This window comes from Zootoca vivipara, chromosome 5, assembly GCF_963506605.1.
Source record: "Zootoca vivipara chromosome 5, rZooViv1.1, whole genome shotgun sequence".
NCBI classification, from domain to species: Eukaryota; Metazoa; Chordata; class Lepidosauria; order Squamata; family Lacertidae; genus Zootoca; species Zootoca vivipara.
The window spans coordinates 44,594,531-44,621,931 of record NC_083280.1 but is presented as its reverse complement, the minus strand read 5'-3'; the positions used below and the strand labels follow the sequence as shown (position 1 = coordinate 44,621,931).

At 45.4% G+C, this 27,401-nt stretch overlaps 2 protein-coding genes across 13 annotated transcripts; one reads left to right on the top strand and one right to left on the bottom strand.

The window, feature by feature from the left end:
* Positions 1 to 4: 4 nt before the first annotated feature.
* On the bottom strand, positions 5 to 16,871 carry MFSD13A (major facilitator superfamily domain containing 13A). 7 transcript variants are annotated; one of them, XR_004693643.2, is made up of 12 exons: positions 16,710 to 16,870; positions 15,156 to 15,250; positions 13,119 to 13,390; positions 12,542 to 12,621; positions 10,854 to 11,303; positions 7,615 to 7,732; positions 6,999 to 7,095; positions 6,382 to 6,553; positions 5,292 to 5,485; positions 3,014 to 3,382; positions 2,534 to 2,562; positions 699 to 1,300 (listed from the first exon to the last, which is right to left on the bottom strand). XR_004693643.2 is itself a non-coding variant. In XM_035132675.2 (10 exons), the coding sequence occupies exons 3-10, from the start codon at positions 13,281 to 13,283 to the stop codon at positions 3,129 to 3,131; spliced, it is 1,482 nt and encodes a 493-aa protein (XP_034988566.2). In that variant the 5' UTR covers positions 13,284 to 13,390; positions 15,156 to 15,250; positions 16,710 to 16,871; the 3' UTR covers positions 5 to 3,128. The 7 variants fall into 7 exon arrangements, 4 of the variants coding, with proteins under 4 accessions (XP_034988566.2, XP_034988560.2, XP_034988564.2 ...); XR_004693642.2 differs by having other exon boundaries at positions 699 to 2,562; XR_009557595.1 differs by having other exon boundaries at positions 700 to 1,300; positions 2,534 to 3,382.
* C5H10orf95 (chromosome 5 C10orf95 homolog) lies at positions 16,310 to 27,200 on the top strand. 6 transcript variants are annotated; one of them, XM_035132677.2, is made up of 2 exons: positions 16,310 to 16,534; positions 25,757 to 27,200. In XM_035132677.2, the coding sequence occupies exon 2, from the start codon at positions 25,825 to 25,827 to the stop codon at positions 26,470 to 26,472; it is 648 nt and encodes a 215-aa protein (XP_034988568.1). In that variant the 5' UTR covers positions 16,310 to 16,534; positions 25,757 to 25,824; the 3' UTR covers positions 26,473 to 27,200. The 6 variants fall into 6 exon arrangements, with proteins under 6 accessions (XP_034988568.1, XP_060130688.1, XP_034988570.1 ...); XM_060274705.1 differs by lacking the exon at positions 16,310 to 16,534 and adding an exon at positions 17,138 to 17,192; XM_035132679.2 differs by lacking the exon at positions 16,310 to 16,534 and adding an exon at positions 23,867 to 24,028.
* Positions 27,201 to 27,401: the final 201 nt, after the last annotated feature.

Sequence of the window (27,401 nt, the reverse complement as noted above, 5' to 3'; positions counted from 1 at the left end):
GAAAGATCTGGAATATGAGCAAGTGCCATTCTCCTTACAGCTATGGCAGCTTACTCAAGATAAAGGTTGTGAAGATGCTGCTTACAATAGGTGCCAACATTTAGCTTACCTATTTGTTCAGAACAGACGTTCCCTAATTCTTAAGCTAATTACTTCTCCTTTATACTAGAACCTTCATTTATGGGCTTAATATAGAATAAATTAGTAGTAGAGCTCCAGGACTCGAAACAGCAGTTTGGCTTAAGAGTTCTAATTCAAACAGCAAATGCAAGGAATAAGCCAACAAAGTTTTCCTCTTGTAATTCTCCATTCTAGCACGGATTTTGTACTTGTGCAGAGAACAGACCTGTCTGTGACATCCCATCTTCTCTGCACACTTGGTCACCATCTGCCTGGGATGGAGAATCTTTTCAGCTCAAAGGTTGTGTTATCTCAGGGTCAGGTTTCAAGAGGCCACATGCCAGAGCAATGGATGTGATCCTCTTTTGTATAGCAAGGTGCATTCCAGCCGTGAAAATGGCTCTCCAACCAAACGAGGCATTCTTGGAGGTGGGATAGAAACACTAAAATAAATAAAAAGCAGGTGCTTGCAGGAACAAGGACACTCTACAAGCTGGTAAGGACATCCTACAAGCTGTGCTCAGTGTTATAGTTGAAGGCATAAGAATTTCTGGCTTGGCAAGAGGATAAAATCTTGTCACACCAGCTCTTCAAAAGAGCCCTCCATCTTGATTACCGTGTACATTCCCAAAACACCACCCTACAAAAACAGCTTTAAAAAGAAAGACATTTTAATGAAACAAGTTTTGACGCACTTGGCTTGTTAAATTAGAGGAATAAATTACAATGCAGCCATCGAGTGATACAAAAGTGATACTGTAAACATTTTCTCATCATCATTGCTCTCACAAATTGAGAGGGGAAACGGCAATTACAGTGGCTGGCTGGGCTACCGCCTGTAGAAACTTGAGAACGCTTCCCCACCCCCTCCAAGTGCCACCTGCTTCGGCACACAAAGAGAAGGATGCAACTTGGTCCCAAGGAGATCTGGATTATTCCGTTTTCTACAACGGCGGCCAAAACCAAGGGCGGTCTCAGACCAAGAGCAGAGGGATATTCCAGTGAAGGTAGCTGTTGAACTCCGGGGGAGGGGGTGTCCCAGGCCTCTAACCCTGATTCACGTAGCCAGCTGCCTTCCTCCTTCACTGCTTGATGAAGGCAGGATGTGATTCTCAATCCCTCAGAGACCCAAGAAGATTCGGCTCCGGAGTAACTTCAGGGAAACCTGGCATTCCCCTAGCTAGTCATCAGAAAAAAAGGAGTTGTGGGAAGAGCAGGACAGTCCTGAAGAAATTCTGCTTGCCCTTCCTAAGTTGCAGAGACAATATGAGGAGTGAGGTAATTGCTACCTCTAGGAGGAGCCTGAGGGAATAACTCAGGAAGTCTCTCCTACCTCTCTCGGCTGTAATCTACAGTCTAGTAAATCTTTTTGTCATTAGGTGACGGGCAACTTCCTGTGACTGACACTCTGCAGCCAAGCTTGGTTTTGCAACTGTCAACTCTCCTCCAGGGCAGGGCATTTCTTCAGAAAAGGCATCATTTCCCCCCCTCAGCCTTGTGCATAGTACCACTCTCCAAGGTCTTGTCCACTTAAGTCAATTCTGTAGGGACTAGCGTAAGTCCAAATTGCTTTGCTCATGAGGAGGAAAGGGAGGATGACGACTAGTACCTCAAGTGTAAGTCCCAAAGGCAGGATTATCAAGTTGCCCTTGGAGATTCCTGTGCTGGTAAGTACAGTATAATAGCTACAATCTTAAAAAAATACTTGGTCCCACAGAAAAACTAGAATGAGTGTCTCCTGACAAAGGAGGCTGGTCTTTCATCCTAGCAAAGGGATGGGGGAATTGTGCCCCCCCCCCAGATGATGCTTGACCACAGCTCCCATCATCCCTAACCATGGGCCATGCTGACCAGGGTTGTCAGGACTTGGGGAAATTTTAGAAATTCATTCTGGAACAGCTTCATCCAAGGTTAAGCCCGTTGTGGCGTCAAAACTTGGTGGCCAGGTATACCTCCAAGCTTCTGGTGACACAGCTCTGCATCCACCTCACAGACCCCCCACTTTCAGCACAAATCCTGCCATGGCTGCCATGGTGTAAGAACGGGGCGCACTTGTTCTCTTGAAAAGGGTAAATTCTGAGAAGTAAGAGTGCTGATTCCCCACAGAGAGCATGTACTATAAGTCAAGTACCTGGATGTCTTCTGGAAGGAATCAAATCACATTTTGGAGAGATTCTGGTTTTCACAGTTAAAGTACGCCCTGATAGGATGGGTGCAGGGAGCGAGGTATGCCAAACAATCAAATCCAGTGCAGAGGGGAAGGATGAAAATATCAACCCTACTTCCTAGCACCCAAATAAGAGCCAAGGCTCTGTGTATGCAGTTCCCAAGAGGTTAGGATACAAGTACCAGGATACTCCTAGTTTACTCAATGTTTCCCCATCAACTTGTTATTAATATACAGCATCTTTACCTGACTACTTATCTTCCCAGTGACTTCCTCTGGAATGAATAAAAATAAACATGATCAGCAAGTCAATATTAAGATTATTTTTTTTAAGGCAAGGTGTTGACTTTTTCTGGACCAACTCTGGCTGAAGATAGCAGATGCAAGCTTTTAACACTCTCATGCCCTCTTCAAGGTGGATCCTACACAGTCCTGCCTTGGGGGGGGACTCCAGAGGTATATTATTTATTCAATTTCCAAACTGCTCTCTATCAATTAAGATCCCAGGGCAGTTTGGAACATTCTGTATACATTGGACAACAAAACAAAAACATTAGAACCATTAGTAACTAGTAACCAAACTGTATCAATACTGCTTGTAACCTTCATCAATTACAGTTGGCCTTACTGAATCCATTTCCCCCAAAGGTTTGGGTAAGGAGGTGCATTTTTAAGTGACGCCAAAAACCAAGTAACAGCAGCACCAACTCAAAAGCTTCCACTCACCAATTTTAACCAAGAAGAGTATCAGTTGCCCTTTTTCTTCTACCCATGCCTTGTTGAGTTGATTCTGCAAAAGTCCATAACGACCAGTGACATTTTCTGCTGATCCACAGGAAAATTAAATGGTCTTGATTTCTTGGGACTGACTTTCCGTGAAAGTCTGACGCTGAGCTTTCACTCTCTGGAGGCGCTTCCCATGCAGGCTGAATTGTGACCAGCTGAGAAGCTGCAGCAATGCACATGTGATGGGGACAAAAACAAGGAGGTAGAAGCAGCCCTGGCGCAGCGTCGGTTCCCAGGCTGTGTTGGAAGCCAACTTGGGCTGGGCACTCACTATGTTGCTCAAGGCATCCCGCTGGAAAATGTCGTAACCTGGAACATAAATTACTGAGTAAGCTGAAAGTGGACTTGTTGACATTATGAGTGTTGAGAGTGTCCAGTTTTGATCTAGTTCAGTGATGACCAAACTTGGCCCTCCAGCTGTTTTGGGACCACAACTCCCACCATCCCTAGCTAACAGGACCAGTGGTCGAGGATGATGGGAATTGTATTCCCAAAACAGCTGGAGGGCCAAGTTTGGCCATCACTGATCTTGCAAAACAGACACTGTGATTTCTACTTGAAACTTCTTCATTTCTTCCCTCTATTACGCTAGCCGCAAATCCAGGGGTCTCCTTTCCATTCACTGGAAGCGGCAATCTGTGTGTGAACTTTCTTTGTTAAAGGGAGAAGGCAGCACCTTTTCCCAAGAATTAAGTTTTCTTGGCTGCTTAGGAGAATCTGCTTGGAGGGAGGGCTCCATCCTTGAAACATGAAGAGGAAATCCCCTCCCATCCTTTCCCTTGAAAGGGGTCCTAAACTAAGGCCTGGGGGCCAGATGCGGCCCTTGCAAGCCAATTGTGCGGCCCCTGACAACCTCCGCTGCCGCCCACTCTTATCGGTGTGACGCAGTGCGGCTGCCCATCTCCGGGGCGGCGCGGGGCCAGAAATAGCTTGCGCGCGCGCACGGGCTGGAGGGCAGGGGAATGTGCTCCCATACGCGCACACACAAGCTATTTCTGGTGCCGTTACAACCCGGAAGTGCACAGGAAATGACGTCTGCGCATGCGCAGAAGCCATTTCCGGTGCCGCGACGCACCAGAAAAAGCAAGTGCACACACGTATGAGAGCACGTTCCCACGCCCTCCGCACTATCGGCGCCAGAGGAACCGACCCGAAGCCGGGGTAAGTTTGGGGACCCCTGCTCTAGTCAAAGGCACCTAGAAAAGGTTCTGAAAAAGGCAGCCAATCATCAGGGGAATGGGGCAACTCCCCTATGAGGAAAAGTTTCAATGTTTGTGACTTTTTCACTTAGTGAAAAGGGAGTAAGAGGGGACATGGTAGACATGCCTGCAGAGTCGGTAGAGCATGAGACTCTTAACCTGAGGGTCATGGGTTCGAGGTCCATGTTGGGCATATGATTCCCGCATTGCAGGGGGTTGGACCAGATGACCCTCGGGGTCCCTTACAACTCTACAATTCTATGATTCTATTAAAAGGATGCATGTTGTGGAGAAAGTAGACACAAAGATTTTTCTCCCACATGTTACTTGAACTCTGGGCCATCCAATGGAGCTAAATATTGGAAGATTCAGGACAGACAAGGAAATACCTCTTCACAGACAAAATGTGGAATTTGCTCCCACAGGAGACAATGACAGCCACCAACTTGGATGGCTTTAGAAGAGAATGAGATCAATAGCTACTAGCCATGATGGTTATGTCCGACTCTTGAGTGCCAGTTGCTGGGAATCACAAGCGGGAAGAGTGTTGTTGTGCTCAGGCCCTGCTTGCAGGCTTCCCATCGGCTTCTGGCTGGCCACTGTGAGAGCAGAAAGCTGGACTAGATGGGCCTTTGGCTCTTTTAATGTACTGAGGAAGTAGGATCTGTGCATAACTAAGCCCCCTAGCCTGCAGCTTCAAGCATCCAGCTCACTAGAGACAGAGAAAATACTGAACATTCCACTGTGGAAAGACAGTCTTCCTTAATGGTATGTTCACGTTCCAGCAACTGAACCCTTGGAACAGTGTGTCCTGAGCAGGGACGCAACATGTCAGGATGGGGTACAGATTGTACAAGCTACACCCAAGAAATATCCTGCGGGGGTGGGGAGTCCCAAATGAATATCCTCGCCTGTATTATTAACAACTATCGTCCACTCTGAGGTCAGAGAAACCATCCATTGTTGTCATCTCAATTCCCATTCCACTGTTCAGCCATGTGCCCAGCCCATCACCTTACCTGTATAAGCACACAGGAGCCAGGTGCCAATCAAGGGAGCAAAGGTCTGGCCTGGTTTGGTTACCAAGGCAACCATGCCAAACAAGAGGGCTGAGGCAGCCTGCTGCCTTCGATTCAGCACCAAGTCTTCATCTACCAGGTCGGTGACCACCAAGTTCAGCAGCTTACAGGTTCCTTCCGTGAACACGCGGTTGCTGGGGAGAAGAGAAGAACAGGAAGGTTAACAGCAGACACAGGCACTGTGGACCCTGAAGGGGGGTTGCAGATAAACGAAATATATACAGAAGAACCAGTAAAACCTACTATTTACATACTTGGGGGTACGACCTACAAGGAGGTAGTAGAAAACAAATGGGGAAAGGTCCTGTGGGTTTTCACCACAAGCAACCCTTAGCTATTTAGCACATTTTTAAAAAGTCCATTCCACAAATTCATGAAAGCTGGATTTTTATTTAAGAACCAACAAACATTGAAGATAAAGGACTCACCTGTTCAGGGGCATAGGAAGATAGAGGCGGTGGGGGCGGGCCGCCCAGAGCGGCGCAATCCCAGGGGCGCCATCGCAGCTGCCCATCCCGCCCCCAGAACGCGCGCCACGTCCCTGGGGGCAGCGCGCCTGCTCTCCACCCCCGGGGGCGGAGCATGAAGCTCCGCCGCTGCACCTGTTGCCTCTCTGAATGATCCTGAGAATACACATATTCTCGGCAGATATAAACAGCTGAGCACACAGCTAGGAATTCACAGTTCAGCAGTAGCAGCGAATGTGATACCCAACCCTGGAAGTTGATGGGCTATAATTTTTTAAATCTTTATTTAGATTGTTTCATAGTAGAAAGCTATCAAGGCGGAGTACAGAACACACAAAAGCATGTTCCGAAAATGACAATTCTCACCACCCCTGACGATTGGGCCTTTATGGTTGGGTCTGATGGGAGATATGGACCAAGAACATCTGGAGGGTATTGGCTACTCTGGCCTAGAGTCTAGCTTTGGCTCTATGACTCATAATACATGCTTAATCAACTACCCTAATGCCATGTTTTTCATACCCAGGCCAATTTCCCAGGGCCTTAGCAGGAGAGTGGGGTACCTGGCTATGAAGAAGCAGAGCAGGTAGATCCAATCTGGTCCAGCAAGGAGCATAATCACACCGAGAAACAGCTTCAGGAAGAAGAGCCCTCGCACCACTGCATATACCCCCCACCTCTGGCAGAGAGACAGGAAGTAGAGGTTGTTGAGATGAGGAGCCACGTAGGAAACTCCTAAGGAGAAAAACCAAATGGGTTCAAAGAGAGCAAGCATTCAGCTATGGCTCACTGTTGTCATAAGGAACAAATGAGGTATCAACGCATGCAACCAGCAATAAATAAACTTGCATTCTGTTGGAAACAATAAAATTACACTTGAGACCATCTGTTCAAGCCCAGCCTTCAAAAACCTTGTGCCCTCATTCTTTGGACTGCAACTCCCAGCTGTAGTTCAAGGAGTAAAATAGTCCTGGTTGGCATAGCTTAAGATTTCACTCCAACCAACACACTAGAGGCAGATCTAGCAACAAGTTTTCATCCTTCTTTCACAGCAGCTGCATTTATCTGAATTTTGGATAAATCTTCCCCATCCAAATCCCCACCAGTTTCTAGGCAGATCTCTCTAGTCCATTTCTAGAAATCAAACCTCCGCCCCTCCTACTCCCAACCTTGGACTCACCAAGCAGAAAGGATCCCATGGAGAGTGAGATACGATCAGACAGCAGGTGCTCCAGGAAGAGGGGAAAGAAGTTGTTGTTAAAGTGGCAGTGAAAAACCTGCAAAAAGACATTTGTGAGACCTCTAAAAATGGCAATTAGAACAGTAAATAATGTATCAAACCATAAAACAGGAATCTTCATTCCAATCACACACAAACATGCCACATGGGGAGGTAAATGGAGGTGTTATGCCAAGACGCTCAGAGTGTAGAACAATCTCTAGGAGCACAGGAAGAGAATAACTATCGCACAGGGAGGTGGGGGGGGGAGGGAGAGGAATGCTATCTCGTGGGCTCTGCTTTGACACCACTCTCTCAAAATTACCCTGAAAGGCTGTGCTCCAATCATTTAAGGTGCAGAAGAAGCTTATTTCCCCTCATCCCACACCATAGGATGGCTGTGTCTATATCAACATCTGCCTGGAGGTAAGAGGAGGGCTGATGCCGATCGTAACACCAGTCTTCCCAACTTTATCAGTTACACTGGGCAGGAGGCTGACCTCAGGAGCAAAAAAGATTTATTCTGTCATGTGGGAGGCCACCTGGACTCTGACAGGTGGGCCCATGCTACACCTACCTGGATCAGGTTCATAGAGACAAACCAGAGAAAGTTGCGGTGTCGGGAGAGCTGCTTCAGGTACTCAGCCAGAGTGATTCTCTTCTCTTGTTGCACAGATGGATGGTCGATATACAGTCTGGAGGAACAAATGGACACATTTCAGCCAGAATCGTGTGATGGATAAGGTGCCGAGTTCAAATTTGTATTCAGTCACAGACTTCACCTGGTCGAGCGTGTCACTTTTGCAGTCTTACAGAGCTTTTGAAAAGATAATATAGGATAGTATCAAGGCAGTCACAAATGAGCCCCTTGAAATGGCAGAATGCAAATGACTCTATGTTATTGCGCAGCCAATTTAGATCCTGTAACAATAACAACATCACACTGTTCTTAATGTTCTTACCAGAGAAGTCTGCCTTTGTCTTTTTCGTAGAATATGTTTTGAACTAGTTTACAAAATCAAAAGGCAATAAAAAAGACAATTTATGCTTGATTAAAAATTGACTAGGATAAAACTACTAGGGATTAACTAGTATCACTGAATTAACTCCAGGACAGAAGGCCAGAACCATACTTTTTTTACAGAGAAACATTTGGAAAATCAATTTGACAGCCTGTTCAATATAGTATTTTGCCCCCGTTTTTTGCTACCAGCATTGGACATTCTGTGGTGAGATCTATACACACTGTGGATGCTAATATCTTCTTTCATCCTTCTGCATCTCAGAATACTGAAGCTAACACTGTTATAGAAAGGGAGGCAGAGCAAGGGCAAAGACTGGCACTCAGCTATCTCTAAATATATTTAATCATATGAGGTACTGTAGAACACCTGGGCCTTAGCATCTATTGAATTATATGCAGTGCTCCCCCCCCTTGATATATGTTTAGGGCAGGGGTGTCAAACTCAAATTCATCGGGGGCCGCATCAGCAGTTTCGTCACCCTCAAAGGGCCGGTAGTATCTGCAGGACTATGTGTCCACTCTTTATTATCATAAATTATTGTCACTGCATTCAATTATTACTGTTTTTTGTAATAATATAAGTAATAACTAACATAGTCAGAATAATGGCAAGTAGATATTCAAATGTACAATTATTGTACAATTTATTGAAAAATGATTTTTGGTAACTGCACTGGGTGGTGGAGGCTCGCTAGGGTTTCATGCAGGAGCTTTGCAGAGCTTCTGGTACCTGGAGATGCTGGGGTCCTTCTGCATGCAGGACAGATGTTCTGCCAGTGAGGCACCACCCTTCACCAAAGGGACTGGCTGAGGTTGACTCACTGGAGCTGTTCTCCTGGTTCCAGGGTTTAAGGGCCAGAAGTATAAAGCAGCATCCTACCGTGTTTTCCCTTTTTTAAGACACCGTCTTATAACTTTTTTTCCTCAAGAAAACACAGGGTGGCTTATTTTCGGTGGGTGTCTTTTTATTATTATTACTGTAAGTGGTTCCAGCAGCACGCACAGAGGTTCATCTGGACCAGAGTCTTTTTTTCTTCTTTTTGGTACCAGGTGAAAACGTTGTATTACCCCAGACTTTTTAGATGTGGTTTTATGACCATGTTACTGCTGATTTTTTTTAAAAAAATGTGTTCTCCTTTAAAGTTGGTTTGAATGAGGCTCGGGGTGCGCTGCGTGCGCTGCTGGGTGTCGACCCAAGCCCCTGGGAGCCGGCAGGAGGAGGAGGAGGCTTGCTGGGTCGTCACCCAGCAGCGCACACAGAGCGCCCCTAGCCTCCGGCAGCCAGCAGCAGCAACGCTCCCAGAGACTCGGGGTGCTCCGCGCGCGCTGCTGTGTGACGACCCGACAAGCCTTCTCCTCCTCCTGCCAGCTCCCAGAGGCTTGGGACGGCACCCAGCAGCACGCACAGAGCGCCCCGAAGCCTCTGGAAGCCGGCAGGAGGAGGAGGAGGAGGCTTGCTGGGTCGTCACCCAGCAGCGCGTGCAGAGCACCCCTAGCCTCCGGCAGCCAGCAGTAGCAACGCTCCCAGAGACTCGGGGCGCTCCGCGCGCGCTGCTGGGTTACGACCCGGGAAGCCTCCTCCTCCTCCTGCCGGCTCCCAGAGGCTTGGGTCGGCACCCAGCAGCGTGCGCAGAGCGCCCCGAGTCTCTGGGAGCGTTGCTGCTGCTGGCTGCACTTTGAATCCTCCTGCTCCTCCACGCGGCGCTGCTGGGTGCTTTGTCTGTGCTTCAGCAGCAGCAGCAGCAGCAGCCGTTTCCAGGCGCCGAGCCGTGGCAGGAGGAGGAGGATTCAAAGTGCTACAGAGCACTGCTGCATCACTGAGGCTCGGGACTCTCCGTGCGGCGCTGCTGGGTGCTGACCTGGCAAGCTGCCTCCTCCTTCTCCTGCTGTGGCTCGGGGTGCTCCACGCAGCGCTGCTCCAGCCGCCTTCCTACCCCCCCAGGCCCCAGCTGTTTGTCGGCGCTTTGTCGGCGCGGCGCTTCAGCAGCAAGGTCCCGCTGCTGGGTCCCGCTGGCTGGGGCGCTCGGTGGGCCACATGACGAGGTCTGGCGGGCCGGATTTGGCCCCCGGGCCCTGTGTTTGACACCCGTGGTTTAGGGGTACTCTCAAAAGTACAAAGATTCACCAAATGTTTAGGGGTATGCGTACCCCCAGAAAAAAAATTGCACTGATTATATGTGTTGTTTATCCTGCCTTTCTAAAAGCAAAATTACTTTGCAAAATACACACAGAGGGAGAGAGACTTTAAAAGTACGATTTCTTAAAAATACAGTAAGACCATGGCTAGTACTAAGTAGGCACTGCTCCCAACCTTGATAGAGGAAAGGAACAAGAAGCAAGGTATCTCCAGAAGACAGGCCTACTGTGCACCCACTTGCCAGCCAGACCCTACTGCTTATGCCCGCTAGACACATCCAGAGTCTGGTATAAAATCCCATTAGCCCAGGTACTGAAGCCATGGTCACAAGTAGGTAGTTAATTCACTGTGTAAAAGCTTTCCATCACACTAGGAAGGCATGGCTTCCTTGTCCGGGGCCCATCAACCATGGATCAAGAAGCCCAAATGCATGCTTGGTTTTTAAACAAAACTTCACACATATTACTTACAAATCACTCTCCCTAAACTTGGGAACGTTTGTGCCTGCTGTTTCAAAGGACAGTCGTCAGACCTCCACGCTAACCTTGCAGCGTGTTGACAAAATGTCCGATGTTGGCCTACAAGCAATACACTGTGCTCACTGGACAGCATATTTAAAGGGAGAATGGTTATTATGCAACCCGGCGACACTCACTCTTTCAAAGCTGCGTTTTCATCCCACTTCACGCGTCCCTCAGTCTGAAACCTCTGCCTCAGGAGCCATGTGGCCAGGGTAAAACCAACTGCCGAGCCGAAAGCCAGCACCACGCAAAATATCCGGAAGGAGAAGAAGTCCTCCTTGTTCCACACAGCATAGGACATGAAGACAGAGAGAGAGCCAATGGCACTGAAGAGTGACGAGTAGAAATTGAGGCCGGTCCTGTCCTTTGCGGACACAGCGAGGTCAGCGAGCAAAGCGTTCTGGTTGAGATCCACCATGGTGAGGAAGCTGTCGTACAGGCAGAGGCAGATGAGAAACTGCAGGCCTGGGTTGGCCCAGGCAATCCAGAAAGCCAGGAACGACATAGCAAAGAGGGGGCCATTGCGGCTCAGGGCCTTGAGTCTCTTCAAAACCACTTCCGGAGTGGAAATTGCCACTCCAGACCTACAAAAGAAGAAACATATTGCCCATGAAAACTGGTTGGGCCTCCTCCCACAACTATAAAATTACATAGTAGTTTTCCTCCTCCTCTTCAGTCTTTTCTGTTATCTGTCTAACTCACCTTTCTGCTACCCTCTTTCATCACTGTTTAGCACTCTGCTTCCTGCTTTGTTTTGATTGCCTAAAAGTTTGTACCCCATTAAACCTCTCTCTCTCTCTCTCTCTCTCTCTCTCTCTCTCTCTCTCTCTCTCTCTCTGTGTGTGTGTGTGTGTGTGTGTAGTTTTCTCAAAACCATTCTAGCAGGACAATTTGCTTTGTCACTCTGGACACTGGCCCACCTTCCCTCCATTGTCATCACACACGTATATATATCACAAACTCCTTCTGCAAGTGTGGACCTTCATGCAGCAACAGTACCATCCACCCACAGGAATAAGGCATCAGCAGGCTTGGAAGAATCCAAAGTTTTGCAAAAGTGTGGGGGGGGACCCGCAACTTAAGGGGATGAGGACACAAAACAGCTCAATAAGGACTGAGCATGCTCAGGGGCCACAGTATACTGTCTGTCTGCTGTAGAAAACCAGAAAACGGGAGAGGAAGGGAGAGAAACAGCAGTTCCTTAAAAAGAGCATGACTGGCTGGAAGCTTAGACTCCACTGCAAGTGTACTGTTGTAGGTCCCACTTTTGTTGTTTATAATGCTCACGCTGAGTCATTGTGCACACAGGAAATGGCCTTAAACTGACTTATACCATTGGTCTACCTCCCAACTCAGTGTTGCCTGCACTGACTGGCAGGGGCTCTACAGGGTTTCTGACAAGGGTCTCTCCCAGTTCTTCCTAGAGATGCCAGAGATTGAACATGGAACCTTCTGAATGCTGGCCCTTCCTCAAAGAAGCTAAACCCGGATAATTCACCATCACAGTGTGCAAATTCATCATTCAGGGAAATAAAAGCAAGTCTCCACTATTTCCAAGAAGAGGAAGTGCATATGTAGAGGATAAAACTCATTACTGGTACCAGACAAGGAGGGGAGGGGGGACAAGATGAAAGGCTAGTCAAAACGAGGCCCACATGTACAACTGAATGGGTTAAAAGTTGTGAGAGTTGCCTCCAGAGAAATATGCTTGTTAAAAGAAACTAATCACTTAAACATGGTCTTTCAGTTGTCTCCTTGACCCTTCATAGCAATTCAGCACTCTTTAATATTCAGTGCAGGACATAAATAAAGCTCTGCTTACTGTTGCGTGCTAAGGAAAGCCCGATCACTCAGCCAGCCAAAGAGAGGATCGTTGAGGCTGTTCCAAATCAGAAACACAGTCTGGAGGAAAAGCACAGAATACCCAGTGAGACAGCCTGTGGTTAAAACCACTTCAACATCCAATTCTCCTGCTGCAGACACATAATTATTGTTTTAGTAGTTAACAATGTCCGGCTTAAAGACTTCTGCAAGCAATAATGGAAATGGTCACCGATACACAACAGCTTTTCTATGCTAGTGCTCTCCAAATCAAATACTGCCCTTGTGAATGGTCACTTTGTTGATTTTAAGTTTGACATAGATAGAATCACCACCACACACCGTACTTTTGGCACTTCGTTGCCATTTAATCTCACTATTTACCAAAGTTTCAGACAGAGACAGCTGTCAACTGAGGACAAACATTTAGGAACCTTATTCACAAAAGCTGTGCCATAAAATATACACCACTATTAGCCTTTATGATGCCACGAGCCTCCTTTGTTGTTTCAGAACCCAGTTATCTATCTCTGACAAAGCAGGGGGGAAATGTAAGTTGTTAAAAGTTCAAAACTCACCTCTCCAATCCAGAAAGAGAGTTTATCAATCTTATATACAGAAACAAAGGTGTCCACGTAATAGAGGAGGAAGACGTTGTGCAAAATGGAAATGAAGAGGGACAGAGACCCGTAGACCACCGCAACAGGCAGGTTGAAGAGGCAAGCCAACAGCCTGAAACCCATGGTGGCTCACTCAGAGTCCTTGGGCTGCCCACATCACCTCCAGTTCCAGTAGGGTCTCTCCCTCCAGCACCTACTAGTTCTCGGATGGAGCCGAACCATCATTACCCCTGTCAGAGAGACAACAAAATTGTGCAGTTCAGTTTCTTAGATTCAGTGCATTTCCTCTCCCTGACCCACCTACCATCACCAAAAGAACCAGGTCCATTTAGCTTGGAGCAATAAAAAAATAAAATAAAATAAAATCCAGCTGGAGGCAGTTTTTGCTCTCTGGTTCAAAAGGAGATTTCTAATAGGATTTAAAAGCTAAGGCTGTCTTACAGTAGCAAAGAAGGTTTGTTAAGCCAGGGCATCAGATGGCACAGAAGAGGGCCTACTGTGCTTTTATATGCTGCCTATAATGCTCTTCATTGTCTGCTTGAGACCCAGATTAGCTTGTATCCATAGCTTCAGGTGAGAGTGTAGAGGTGAGGAATAGCTAGCAGACCTGCATGGAGACACCAGTTGCAGAAAACGGAGCTGTCTCCTAGTTTCCATGAACGGCTCAAAAACAAGGCCATCCCCAATGCCAAAAGTAGCCCTTCAGCTCCCTACATTTACAACTTTAGTGGGCAGAAGATAGTCTCACCTGTGTGCCTTCCGTTACAGTAGAGTTAAAAACAGCTGTTGTGTGTCTAAGGTAATGGGAGGAGGTGAGCAAAGGGCAGGGGACAAATTTCATGAGCAAGGCATGATGGCAACAGTGACCCTTTGCTGTTCCTTCCTCTACATCTGAACACTGTGGTTCTATTTAGCCATCCTATCTAACAGCTGCCGAATGACTTGCTCAAAAGTAACATATCTACAGCATGCATATCCCTATAGACCAGCCCCTTCACTACTGTGTTTTATGTTGTAATCCCACATTTTAAAGCCACAATGTTTGAGGTGCTAAGTTGTTTAGTGCAGCCAATGGATTGCACCTGAATCGACAGCTCTCACACACCATTTGTTCTCAGAGCACAACTGGTTTCTTCTGAGGGCTACCCCACCTGTTCTGTTTGAGGATAGCCACTGATCCATCATGGTTAAAGGAAGCACGCGTGGGCTCCTGTAGCCCACTCCCAAAACACAGACTGGGAGTAAAACCACACCATTATTTGAAACTGATCATAATAAAAGAACTTGGGGCCATTCAAGGAAGCTGAAGTTTGAAAGACTCAGGATACATGGAAGTACTTCTTCACAGTGCACGTAGTTAAACTTAAGAAATATTCTTCCACAAGATGTAAAAAAGATAAAACAAATTCATGGAGAATAAGGCTATCAATGGCTACTATCCCATGATGGCTGTACAGTCATACCTTGGAAGTTGAATGGAATCTGTTCCTGAAGTCCGTTCGACTTCCAAAACATTTGTAAATCAAAGCACGGCTTCTAATTGGCTGCAGGAAGCTCCTGCCGCGCCGCCAATCGGAAGCCGCATCGGGACATTCAGCTTCCAAAAAAAAGTTCGAAAACCAGAACACTCACTTCCAGGTTTCACTCATTCGGGAGCCGAAACGTACGAGTACCAAGGTGTTTGACAACCAAGGTACGACTGTATATTATTTCCTATATTGGCTGCGATGCACCTTTGAATACCAGTTGTTTGGAATCACAAGTGCAGAGAGTGTTGCGCAGGCATCTGCCTGCCTATGTAATAACAGGAAGGGAATGGGGAAGAGGAGCAATCCATGCACTGCTTATTGAATTGCAAGGCAACAATGCATACAGGCCTATCTTGCCCTGGACACTGTTTTAACTTGCCCCAGATGAGTGGTTATTGTCAAGTCCTCTTTCAGTAGCACATCACTACCTAAAATGAATTAAAAATAAATAATTGCACTACAATACCTTGCAGAGATGACACAAGCAGGGATGAACTCTTGCAGCAGTGGCACATTGGTTCAGTCACTGCCTTAACTTGAAGGCATTAGTGGGTAACATCACTAAAAATGAAACACATACATCCTTGCACTGAGTGGCACATTGGGTATTCAGAAGTGGGCTCAGTTAATCTTAGAAACATTTACACATATTTATATTTTAGCAATGTGGCTTGAACAAAATGATTAAAATTAGCTCAGAAGTGTTAAATTCAGAGTTAGGGCCCAATACATTATTACTGTAATGTGAAATAAGTATCATGATATCTTTCTAGAGTTAGCCTGAAAATGAAACTAGGAAGTTTCACTTTTTTCCAGCCACATCAGCTTACATGTTTCAGCAACATGCAACCACTTCTTCATACAAGAAGGTATAGTCATAGCTTTGACTAATATTGTAGGCAGCCTTTTCTGTCTATGCACTCATTAGTCAAAATGCTGCCAAGACATTACTGAGAACCAAACTATGCTTCCCCACATCTAAAACGGCAGATGCTTAGCAGCTTGAGCTAGAAAACGAAACTATGCTCCCAGGGATTTATGGACCTTGTGCTCTTAGAAAGCACAGAAGAAAGCACATAACACAGTTTGAACACTTAATAATCAAGCCTCTGCTGGAAACCGAATGGGGTGGAAAGCATTTCCAAGCAAAGATCAAACTGACATACCTAAGTGTTACTGATAGTTGATTTTTCTCATTGTCTGTTCTAGACTGTTTTAAGTTCCTTGGGGGCAGAGAAATGTCTATTTTTACATCTATAACTCTCTAAGGCACCATGACCAATAATGGCACCATATCAATCAAAATACATTGGCTGTGTTCTCATCCAGAGACCCTATTGTGTCTAGTTGGGAGGGGATTGGCTGTAAAACACATAAAGCAATAGTAAAACGACCGACCCACCAAAGATTCAGTTGCATTTGCAAGACTGAGGCAGAAAATAGCCGGAAAAGGTAACATGGGTTTCGCCACAATGCCTCTTTCAACATGCTGGAAATTACACCTCGAGTTGCCAGGTGAAAAGAGTTAAATGCAACCAAGCCCCAGCTCCTCTGCCACATCCAGGAGTATAAAGTGGACGACGAGACATCTACACACACCTCTTACGACACCTTACAAGCGGACTGCTGAATAAGCTTTTGGTGGGCTTTGTAAGTCCACTTCCAGCCTTCATCTGGGTTACAAACGGAGAGTGAGAAAGGCATGATGATTCAACAGAAAGGCAGCTGGGCAAGAGGCCAGGGAGGGGAGCGCACGCGTTCCTCGCAGGGTCGGTGCAGAAACTCCTGTAAGCGCAAGAGATCCTGGCCAACTCATCACGCACCTAACTAACCGCCCACCGGGAGGTAATTTGCTCTTACGCGTCAGCCCAAACGTAGCTCTATGGAGCAGGCAATTAAGGCAGAATGAATGGGGAGACACCATTCTGCAATCGGGCGGAGTGGGGGGAAGAGAGGAGAATCGTGACAAAGCCCTTTAGCAGGCAGATCATTACAAACAGGAAAATAATCGAGAGCCCACCTTCTTCTACCCTCCGACTGTACCTGTACCTTCGGCCCAGATTCGCCCTCTTCCTTATCAAACTTGCGCAGTCGTACTTCATTTCCCACTAACCCGCCCTCTTTTACACGGCGTCAAGCGACTCCTGCGCGGCGGCCATTTTTGACACTGAAGGAATCCTCCTCTGGACGCCATCTTTGATGCGGGCACGACGGGCAACGGCTGTTCAGCCAGGGGCCAATCGCAGGGAGGTAGTGTTTTTCCCCTCCAGTGGGCGAGGAGAGAGAGGCTCCTGATTCTGCGAAGAGTGTCTCCTAGATTTCGATAGAAGTCCTGAAATTTATATTCTCCCCGGTTTTTAAAAATTAAATCTTGAAACCCATTTTTAAATTAAAACCCATTTATTTCCTTTTTTAAAAAAAGTTTACATTTTGTTATTCAGTTTATAGTCTCATCGAAATAGTTCTTCAAAACAATAGGTTTTTTTTATCAACTTTTTTTAAGGTGAGGGCATTATTACATTGTTTTTTATAATATAAATATACCCATATTTATTTAATTATAGGCTTTAATGCAGCAAAAGGTATTTCTATGTAGTAAAACAAGTGCATACTATGATCTGACAAATTATGTTATTTTTCTCCAGTCTATAGTGATTTGTCTCCAAAAAGACTCAAAAAATGTACTGGGGGAGAAATGTCTATTTAAAACATTTTCAAAACTTATACTGTAAAATCACAATAAATTCAACAAACTCCAACTTCAACTATATATTATTACCAACATACTGTACTGATGTTTTCAATGGCATTTGGACTGCTCTTTCTGTGTTTTGAGTTTCTACTGGCTCCTCCTGATTTGATTTATTCATTCTGGCTGCTGTGATGTTTATTATGATTATGTTTTCTTGTGTTAACTGTTTCTAGCGGTTAACTGTCTTGAAACACTGTAAAAAGGTAGGATACAAATCTATAAATAAAACATTCAAGTTAAATTGCCTTAATGAGCTTGCTGAATGTTGCCTGTAATATTTTTCACAAATAAAATGTGTTATCGAGGCAGAATTCAGAATTTTAATCTTGAACCACATGAGGATATGTGGAATTAAATGTTATTTAAGGTTGCAAACCTAACTCCACTAACCTGGGAGTAAGTTCCATTGAATTCAGTAGGACTTAATTCTGAATAGACATGATGGGAGTGCACTGTAAACCAGTGTGTGTGCCTCAAAACCAAAATAGTCTGGGAAATATGGGAGACAATGGTAAAGGAAATAACAGTGGTCAAAAAACCATTTGGTATGTTTATTTGGTCTTCCTGAGAACTGAGAACCATGTATGAGTCAGAGGATGGTGGTTATTCACAGTTCCATGAATATTATTTTATTTTGTCTCTCCTATTGTTACTAATAAATGATTCACATATTCCACTTGCCCAGGGAGGGCTATCATACAGCTATTTGTTTAGATTTAGAAGTAAGGAAGAAGGCAGCTGGGATGCGGGTGGTGCTGTGGGTTAAACCACAGAGCCTAGGGCTTGCGGATCAGAAGGTCCACAGAAGGTCGGCAGTTCGAATCCCCACGACGACGGGGTGAGCTCCCGTTGCTTGGTCTACTCAGAAGTCTACTCAGAAGTACGCTTTACAGGATTACTGCAGTCTAAATGCAATCTTCCTTTGCAAGAAAGGAGCATTATTTATTTTTATCCATGTGAATGCTGCAGGTTTGATCCACACTGCAAAGTCTAACAAATAATATTGAAGGATAATAAGAAACCTGCCATTAAAAGGTTGCATTTATCAGGTACGGTAATAGTCACAGGCTAATGAAATAACACCTTTTTCTGGAGCTTCATCTATATTGTTCATATGTTAATTGGTTCCTTCTTTGCATAATAACTGTAGACAGCTAAATTACCTCAGCTGCTTAATGTGGCTGATAAAATTAGCTAATGGCAGCTACTTAGCTAAAAGTAACAAGAGGACCTAGGTGATTACACTTACTAAGCTGTTCAGTTACAATGTTATAGCAAAAGGTGTGTGTACTTGTTACTATTACCGTAGGTGGAAGAATAGCACTGGGATTCAGTAGATGCTGGTTAATTGAAAATCTAGTGGAAAATCTTGTTAAGTAATATTTTAGCAAATCTGAAAATAGTAGTTTTAGGTATTATTAATTTTAATACAAAGCTCTCTGATTTACTTTGGTCTTACAATTATACAAGGTAAGTCTCTATTATTACTTCATGACTACAGATATTAAAACTATTATTTTCTTATGGCTCCCTTTTGAGTACATTGTTGAGCTTAACTTTGCAACCAGGACTCCCAAGTTCATAGCAGTATAGTTAAGAGCCTCTTTAGAAAAAATAACTTTCTTAGTCTTTTCTAGGAGGAATTGTTATGTCTCTTTTAACAGTTATGATCTACCCGCATATTCAGCAGCAGATCTTCCCGACATGTATTTGTGGTAATGGAGAAAACTTCACCTGTTGGATTGCTGCTTGTCATATAACTGCTAAAGGCAGCTAGAAAAAAAGGAAGCAACAATAAGGTGAACCAGTAGTATTTTCTGGACTGTAATGGATAAAAGAATCAACTTGTGTTGATTTTGTTTCAAACTATGATGACTAGAGGCAAAGGGGGTGGGGGAGGTTTGTTGAGGAAGGGCCAAGGCCATCTTACCCATTAGGGTTAGTGGCGCCCTGTGCCCTGGCGCCCGCCCATCAGGTGCACCCAGCAGCGGGAGTCGGGGACCGACCAGGAACAGCTGCGAGGGCATGCCGGCCAGCGGCGGCAGCTCTTCCTATGGCCAGCCGCGCTCTCTCCCTTCCTGCCTGGGAGAGGAGGCAGCAGCAGCGGCATGCAAAGCTACGCGGTGCCATTCTCCGTCCTGCCCGCCCCGTGCCAGTAGCGGGACTGCTGAGGAAGCCCATGCGGCAAGCAATCCTCGAGCTGCCCAGTGCAGGAGGCAGGGAGGACGGGGAGGGGGTGGGGCACTGAGAATGTTGCCCCCCGCCCCTTCCTTTGAGGAAAAAGGTGGAGGAGGGATTCATTCAGATTTGGGGTGGTGGGAGGGGAAAGCTGAGGGGGTGGCGCACTACCATTAGGACTCAGTTTGGAGGTAAGGATGGTCTCGAGAGCGTGCTTTCCATGCAGTTAGTGGTTAAAAACAGACAAACACCAACAAAAAGTCCTTTAAAGACAGGGGCGGGTTTTAAGGTCCTATTAGATTCAGCAGGGCTTACTCTCGGGTAAGTGCAGTTAGGGCTGCAGCCTTTGTGACCCAAGTTTTGTGTCCTTTTTAGGTTCAGGATGTCACTGCTTTACCCCCCCCCCAAACACACACACCCCACAATATTTGAAAATGTCAGCTTTGTACTTAAACACAAATTGGCTGGGAACTTCATTCTCTGTGTCTTTGTCAATTTATTTAAAGAACAACAAACTGGTGATTGCTTTAATTCTTTGATATGTGGTGATTTGAATCATGAGGATGATTTAGAAGAACCTCTGAGCCTTGAATGAGTCTTGCTTTGGAATTGAGGACTTCATTAGATTTTCTTCTGCCTTTTCATTTTATTTTGTTATAAGGGCTTGTTAGAGATAATGTGTAAGCGTGGTGTCAGCTCCCTTAAATAAAAGGTCAACAACTCTGGGAAACGGGGTGGGGTGGGGCGCCGGAGGGATCTTTGCACCACGGCGTCAGATATGCTTAAGACTGCCCTGGGAAGGGTTATAGCTCAGTGATGGAGCATTTGTCTCGGGTTCAATGCTGTACGTCTCCAGGTAGGGTTGAAAGAGATTCTTGTCTGATATCCTGGAGAGCTGTTTGAGTCAGTAGACAAAATTGAGCTAGCTGGATCTGTGCTTTTTTGCTTGGTATAATGCAGCTTCCTGTGTTCCTCAACACCTAAGAGTTGTGTAGAAAGGGGTCAGCAAACCTTTTCAGCAGGGGGCTGGTCCACTGTCCCTCAGGCCTTGTGGGGGGGGCTGGACTATATCTTTGGGGGGGGAATGATGCAAGAGCCCCACAAGCCCCAGTGGCTGCTTACCTGTGTCTTGCGAGCAGCAGGGACTGGCAGCAGCGGGATGATGAGTGGCGTGTGAAAGGGCTCTGGAGCGGGGCTGCTTAAAATGGCGGCCGCTTGAGCATTGCTGCTGCTGGCACCAACAAAGCCGAGCCTCCTTCCTCCTCTAGGCAGGGCGGGGAGAAGCCAAGAGGAGGGAGGGAGGAGGCACCGCCACCACCACCGTGTGAGGGCGAGGGAAAGAACACGCACACTGGTGATCCACATGGCGATTCCTGGACTGTCTGCAGGCCGGATCCAGAAGGCAATTGGGCCTGATCCGGCCTGCAGGCCTTAGTTTGCCGACCCATGGTGTAGAAGATGGCACTTTGACAGGTGTAGTTTATCATATAGGAGTGAATCACACACCCTCTCCATTTTTCTCCTAAAGATGGAGAAACCATGTTCTCCTTAACCACTGATCCAGTTTCCTGGATAGATCTTAGCAAGTGACATTAGCATATATCAGAAACCTTCTAAATTGGCATTTTATTGGTCAGTCACCTGTGTTTCATCTCCCACCATTGTGTGCCAGAAGTCTTAAAACTTTCTCTTTCAGCTTTTCAGTTTAGAAAATACTTTGACTCCAGAGTCAATGGCAAGATACACTGCAATCCATACCTCCCACTTGAGTAGTCCCACAGATTTAAATTGCATTTATGTAGTGTAAATAGCTTGCTGTTTAAAATATCAGCAGTCATGTTGGCATGTATAATCTGAGCTTCCTGCATCAACATAAACTGTCTGGTGCACTTTAGAGTTAGCAAATGTTGAAACATCATCTCTTTTCTCTGCCTTCAACCCCCCCACTTCTAGTGTTAGGCAAGTATCCAAGCATCTGTATAATCTATGTGGTTTGGTGGAGATGAAAAATGAGAACAAATTCATCCCCCATCCCAAATATAAAAGAATCATTGTTCCCACGACAATACATTCTCTAATTTGAGTGCTCTCTGCTGTTGTGTTGTATTGCACCTGTGGCTTGGAAGCCTTGCTATCAATAGCATGGAGGAGGGAGAGGATACATATATGAGGAAGTTGGCAGGAATGGTGGGGGGGGGAGGAGAGACAAGGGGAAAGTACTGTTGGTGGTTAGGATCTTTGAGGAAAGCAATAGGATTATGAGGATGAGGCAAAACAGTGGTGCTAAAGGTTAAGATCTTAAGGGACAGAAAGATGGGTGAAGCCAGACAGTAGGGGAAGGGAGATGTTCCTTCTTCTCTCCCTCCCCCAGTGGGTAGGGGATGTTATGTACTTACATATCAACCAAAACCTTGACTGCAGGCCTCTGGTCTCTGTTTATGTTGGGTTGTATTTATTTTCTTTGGCCTGGCAGATGAGGCTTCTTCTTACATGCTACTAATGCTGTGACATGCTTGTTCAATCGTTCTTCTGACAAACTGCAGGTTGTAAGCTTGTTTCTGGAAACCATTCAGCTGTGTAACTGCATCCTTGACTCCTCTAGGTGCCAAATGGTGCTGTGTTTTTCTTTCTATACTATCGGGTTGGGGGGATATGTGTGTGACGCCAACTCCCACAAATCTAAGAATTTCCCCAAACAACTTTTTTTTTAAAAAAAAACCTGTTAAAAAACTCCACCACTGATAACTGCAAAGGAAAATGAAGACTGCCCTTCAGTTGATAGTAAGTTGTGTCTCCACTTTTTTTAATTCTCCAAAACTGCTCCATATGAGACACTGGCAGCAGAAGGTTTATTTGGGGGGGGGAATTAGGGGGTGAGAACTACCAGGGGGAGTCTTGGTCAATCAAGAAAGATGGTTAAATCTGCTCAGACTTAATGATGAACATACAGTCATGCAAGAGGGGAAAAAACTTTTTTTAAAAAAATGGTGGTGTGTGAGCTGTGCATCAAGCCCAGACACAGAAAAGTGAAGAAGCAGTGTGTGGCCATCTGTGTGATGAGATGCCTATTTCTGGGGATCTAATCAAGAGACAAAAAGCAGAGTTGAGAAGCTTATGCCCTCTCCTCTTTGGGGCGGTCCAGCTGGTGCTCCAGCTGTGGCAGTGCTAAAATCATGGGAGAACACAACTCTCCTCGACTTGGGCCAACCCCTTGTTGAATGATGAGGTAGTAGACTGCAGGCAGGGGAATCATATTTTTAAAAGATACTTCTCAACATTTTTAAAAATAAAAAACACACCTTACTGCATGTAGAAAATGCTGTAGAAGAGAGCCAGGGGTATCCTCAGACCTTCAGGAAGCACAGACACTGGTTTATTGTTAACAGCATACATTGATAGGGATAACCAGGCACTGACCAGAGCCACCTCTGTCTCTGGTGCATTGGTGTTTGAAGCTGTGTGTATATGCCAGGCATAGGCAAACTCCAGCCCTCCAGATGTTTGGGACTACAGTTCCCATTATCCCTGACCACTGGCCCTGTTAGCTAGGGGTGGTGGGAATTGTAGTCCCAAACATCTGGAGGGCTGAAGTTTGCCTATGCCTGGTATATGTCATATATATCCTGTAGTTTCTTGAGAAATACTGCAGTGTGATGTGTTTTCCATCAAGCCAGCTGCTGTCCAATTTGAAACTGTGAGCCACATTCACTGCACAGTTAAGCTTAGGTTTGGGATAGCTATTGCACATGTGTGGATCATAGTTTAATGGGGAGCAGTTCTGTGGCGTTGCAGGCATGGGGAAACCAAATACCGTGTTTCTCCGAAAAAAAGACACCGTCTTATATTTATTTTTCCTCAAAAAACACACTATGGCTTATTTTCAGGGGGTGTCTTATTTTTTTCCTCCTCCTCCTCCTCCTCCTCCTGCCACAGCCGGCATTGCTGTTGCACCTATCACTATGTCTTATTTTCGGGGTATGGCTTATATTCCTTGAATGCTTAAAAATCCTGCTATGACTTATTTTATGGCTACGTCTTATTTTTGGAGAAACAGGGTAGGTAATGTGCACCTGGTGAAGACACCCCCATGCTTGAAATGCAGCAGGGAGACACTTGAAATGCAGCAGGGAGAAGAGACCTGACTGCATTTGAAGCCACAAACGTATGCACAGCCATAGATAGGGGAGGAGACTGACCCTATGCTTCTTACCTGAATTTATGCGTCATCATACCTGTGCCTGTTGCTGTCTGCCTAGAAACCATTCTTCCTTGGAACATGGCCTGAGTTGGTCGGTGCTAGGAGCAGCGGTTACTACAATAGAGCCTGCCTCTTTTCCAGAAGAGTTGTGCCTGAATCCCTGCAGCAAGGGACCACGTTTCTGCTTTAAAAAAAAGCAAGGGGGAGCAAAGTAAGTGGAGCCCTTGAGACTCTCCCAGCTGGTTCCCCCTCCCCCCCCCATTCAAGTGTCTGCACCTGGTTGCTATCCATTTCTGTGTTCTTTTCTCCCAACAACAAAGCTTGAAATCTGAGCTTGAGGGGAGAGAACCGTTGAGGACTAAGGAGCCAGCTAATTATGTTTCCTTGCCTACCTCCCGCGCTGTGCCAGAGACACTAAATGTTCAGCAATTGCTGGTGTGCCACCCCAGGAGTTGCTAGCACTTTAACTGGCTTCAGTCTTTTAGTCTCATGGAATCCCTACTTCCTACTTAAAGGGCACAGACTTTGAATACTTTGTAAATTTTGTAGACCAAAGTGGAATTATCAGGTAGGAGGGAGACGGCGTGTGTGATAGAAGAAATCAGAGCATGTTGTTGAGGGTTAGATTTATAGGATCTTGGAGCAGGTGAAAAGTTGAGTAAACAATCGTGTAAAAGTCTTGGTTTCAGGTCTTAGGTCTGTTCAAATCTGTTTTCATATTGGAAGTGACTGGATTTTGATATTTAATTACAGTAGTTGAAAAGGTATCTTTTCTCCTTGATTTGAAATAACGTTGTGGACAATGAGAGGGGCAGAAACATTATAGCTGTCCTCATTTGGCTGTCGTAACCCAGAGGCAGATCTAGTATGTCAGTAGCAGTAGCAGCAGCTCCTCAACTTCTGATGGTCATCCTTGTTAGTACCAGGAGATGGAGTTGGTGCTCATTTGCTACATCCAAATGGAGAAGCTATAAGGGTGCTCTTTACAGGGTGATATATTATTGCAGTGACCTTGACATTATGGAAGTTCTCCCCAGAGACAAGGAGTGGACAAACGCTTCAAATTTTTAAGTGGGCTTTATTTTGGGCTGCTGCTGCTTCATCAAGACTGTTATTTTAGAAAGCTGTTTGATAATAGAAAGCATTTATATTTTCTTGGAATTTATTTTGCTGATCATTCATTTTGATTGACCTATGTTCTTAAATATTTTTGCTATTAAAATTGTTTTTGAATTATAGTGTGCTTATGAGTGGTAGACAGGCTTTGGGTGGACTGTCTCCATAAAGGCAGCCTATAAATAATTCTACAAATAAATTAGGACAAATAAAACAGTTTTTAGTGGTAGTAGAACACTTTGGCAGACACCCAGATAATTACTTGTCATGTCCTGGCTCAATTTATTAAGGCCTGAAAATACTTTTAAAATCTTGTTGTCTGATGTGCATAAAATGAAGTATCTATTTGAATTGCCTTGCTGCAATTTCTGTATCCTGGCAAAGCAGGAGAGTGTAAATAGACAGCCTTATAAAACTCTGTGTGAGAGGGGGCAGTGGGAAGCTTGCTAGTTTTTGCTTATCCGGCAAGACCATTATGGGTCGGCAAGGCTTGTCCCAACGGGTTCCAAAGCCACTTAAGTATTATAGTATTATAGTATATTGTTTAAGGCACATGCTATTGTGAAAGCTCTGTTTCTAAGAAGCGTGTGTTTGTCTTGTGCAGCCAGGCATGTGATGAATCCTGGTATGCATCACACTCTTAAAAGAACAGCAAGCCTCTCTCAGTTTGACTTAGCTTCTGCAGGCCCATGAGGACAGATAACGAAAGTGTGTGGCTAAATATGTAGCTTTGCCGCAAAGCGGTGGTAAACTTTTGTAATGAATCAGCTTGTGCACATTTGCCTTTGCCACAATTGAGCACCTCTTACATTTGTCTCAACAGCTTGGGAGAAACCAGATGTGAGAAAGTGATGCTTGCTTGAGAAGAAATTGTATGCACCTTCTCCCAGGATGGCTCTATACTATCCAACTATGATGCAGACCTTTCCTTATAACTATCTGCCTCTTGGGCCAAGTCGACCATCAGATACTGCACACGCCCCCATGGTCCCTCCAGTCCAGATGCACAACTTCTACAACAGGCCTCTTGCTGTGATTATGGACAATCACAATGGTTACAACGTAAATCCAGCAAACCAAGTGGAGTACCATCACATCCATGGTGCAAATCCTTACCTCTCTCCTTACCCTTTCTGGTACTTCCCCCAAGTGAGCCCTCTTCCTCTGTACAACCCCTATGCTAACTATCCTCCTTATGCAGCCTACCATAGACCAGGCTGGGAGGTGTGGCCCGAGGGATTCACCTTGAGAGGAGAGCTCCATTGGGGTAAGCTGGAGAGGATTGTGGGACCTAGGAGGGACTTGCCGGAATTCGTGAAAGACGATCTCAGAAGGGTCTATGGCACCTATCCAAGGACGGATGTTACCATAACATACCACAGTGGGGAATTTATTGTGAAAGGGGACCCTAGAGTTGGAGAACAGGAATACAGGGTAGAGAAGAGAATAATCCGAAACGAACCCACCCCAACCGCTAGTGAAGCTGAGGACAGCAGTGAAGACCGCAATAGGAAGAAGAAAAAGAAATCAAAGAGATAAAGCAAGTGGTTCAAATAATACAGACTGAACACATATCCCTCTGTTTAGACCTAAGACCTGGCGGCAAAACTGAAAGAGATTTTCCTGTGACATTTTTATAGGTTCTAATAACTTTCTTAGTAGCTGTTGTATACTCACTAATATGCACACTTACTTTTCTCTTGTGCTAATAGGAAGATGTTGCTCATTTTGTCAACCCCTGCTCTTTTTTGAGCGACTCCAAATGAATGCCAGTAGTGCAGCAGCCTTTCAATTGGATCAACAAAAAACCTACTTATTTCTGGCACATTATCTTCCTAGTAGTACATTACCATTTTGCACCATAAATTCTTCCTGCCCCCCTCATTGTTGGAGGGATCTCTTTTCTTTCTTTCCTTCCCCCACCCCTGGCCAAGCATTGGCTACTTTAAGTAAATGTCCATAGAGTTCACTATGGAATTATTCAGAAACTGAACCCGCGGTCACAGTACAAGGTGATGGTATACTGAGAATCTGGTCACACTGTGACAATGGACACACAACATACATAAATAGGATCAGAGTACCTTTATTTTTAACATCAGCACAGACAAACCTATTGTGAATTCCACCTTCTGTAATATGTTTTATGCCATTTGTGATTCTTTCCTAGTGAGATGAACAATTGTAAAGAGTTCTGCTTGGCCATCAGGTTGCACTTTGTATATATGCAAGACATAGAGCATTTTAAATAAAGGAAAACAAGCATGTTTTACTGTGTGAACATTTCTTTGTGATAACTTATTGTAAGTAGGGTGGAAAGGACTGTTTCACATAAATAGTATTGTTTATTTGTGGGGCACCTGCAGGCTTTAAAGAATGAAATAATTCCTGTCTTATCACCAAACTGAAGTGCAGATGTTGTAGTACAGCATAGCATAAGATTATCTGCTGGTTTCAAGAAGTACACA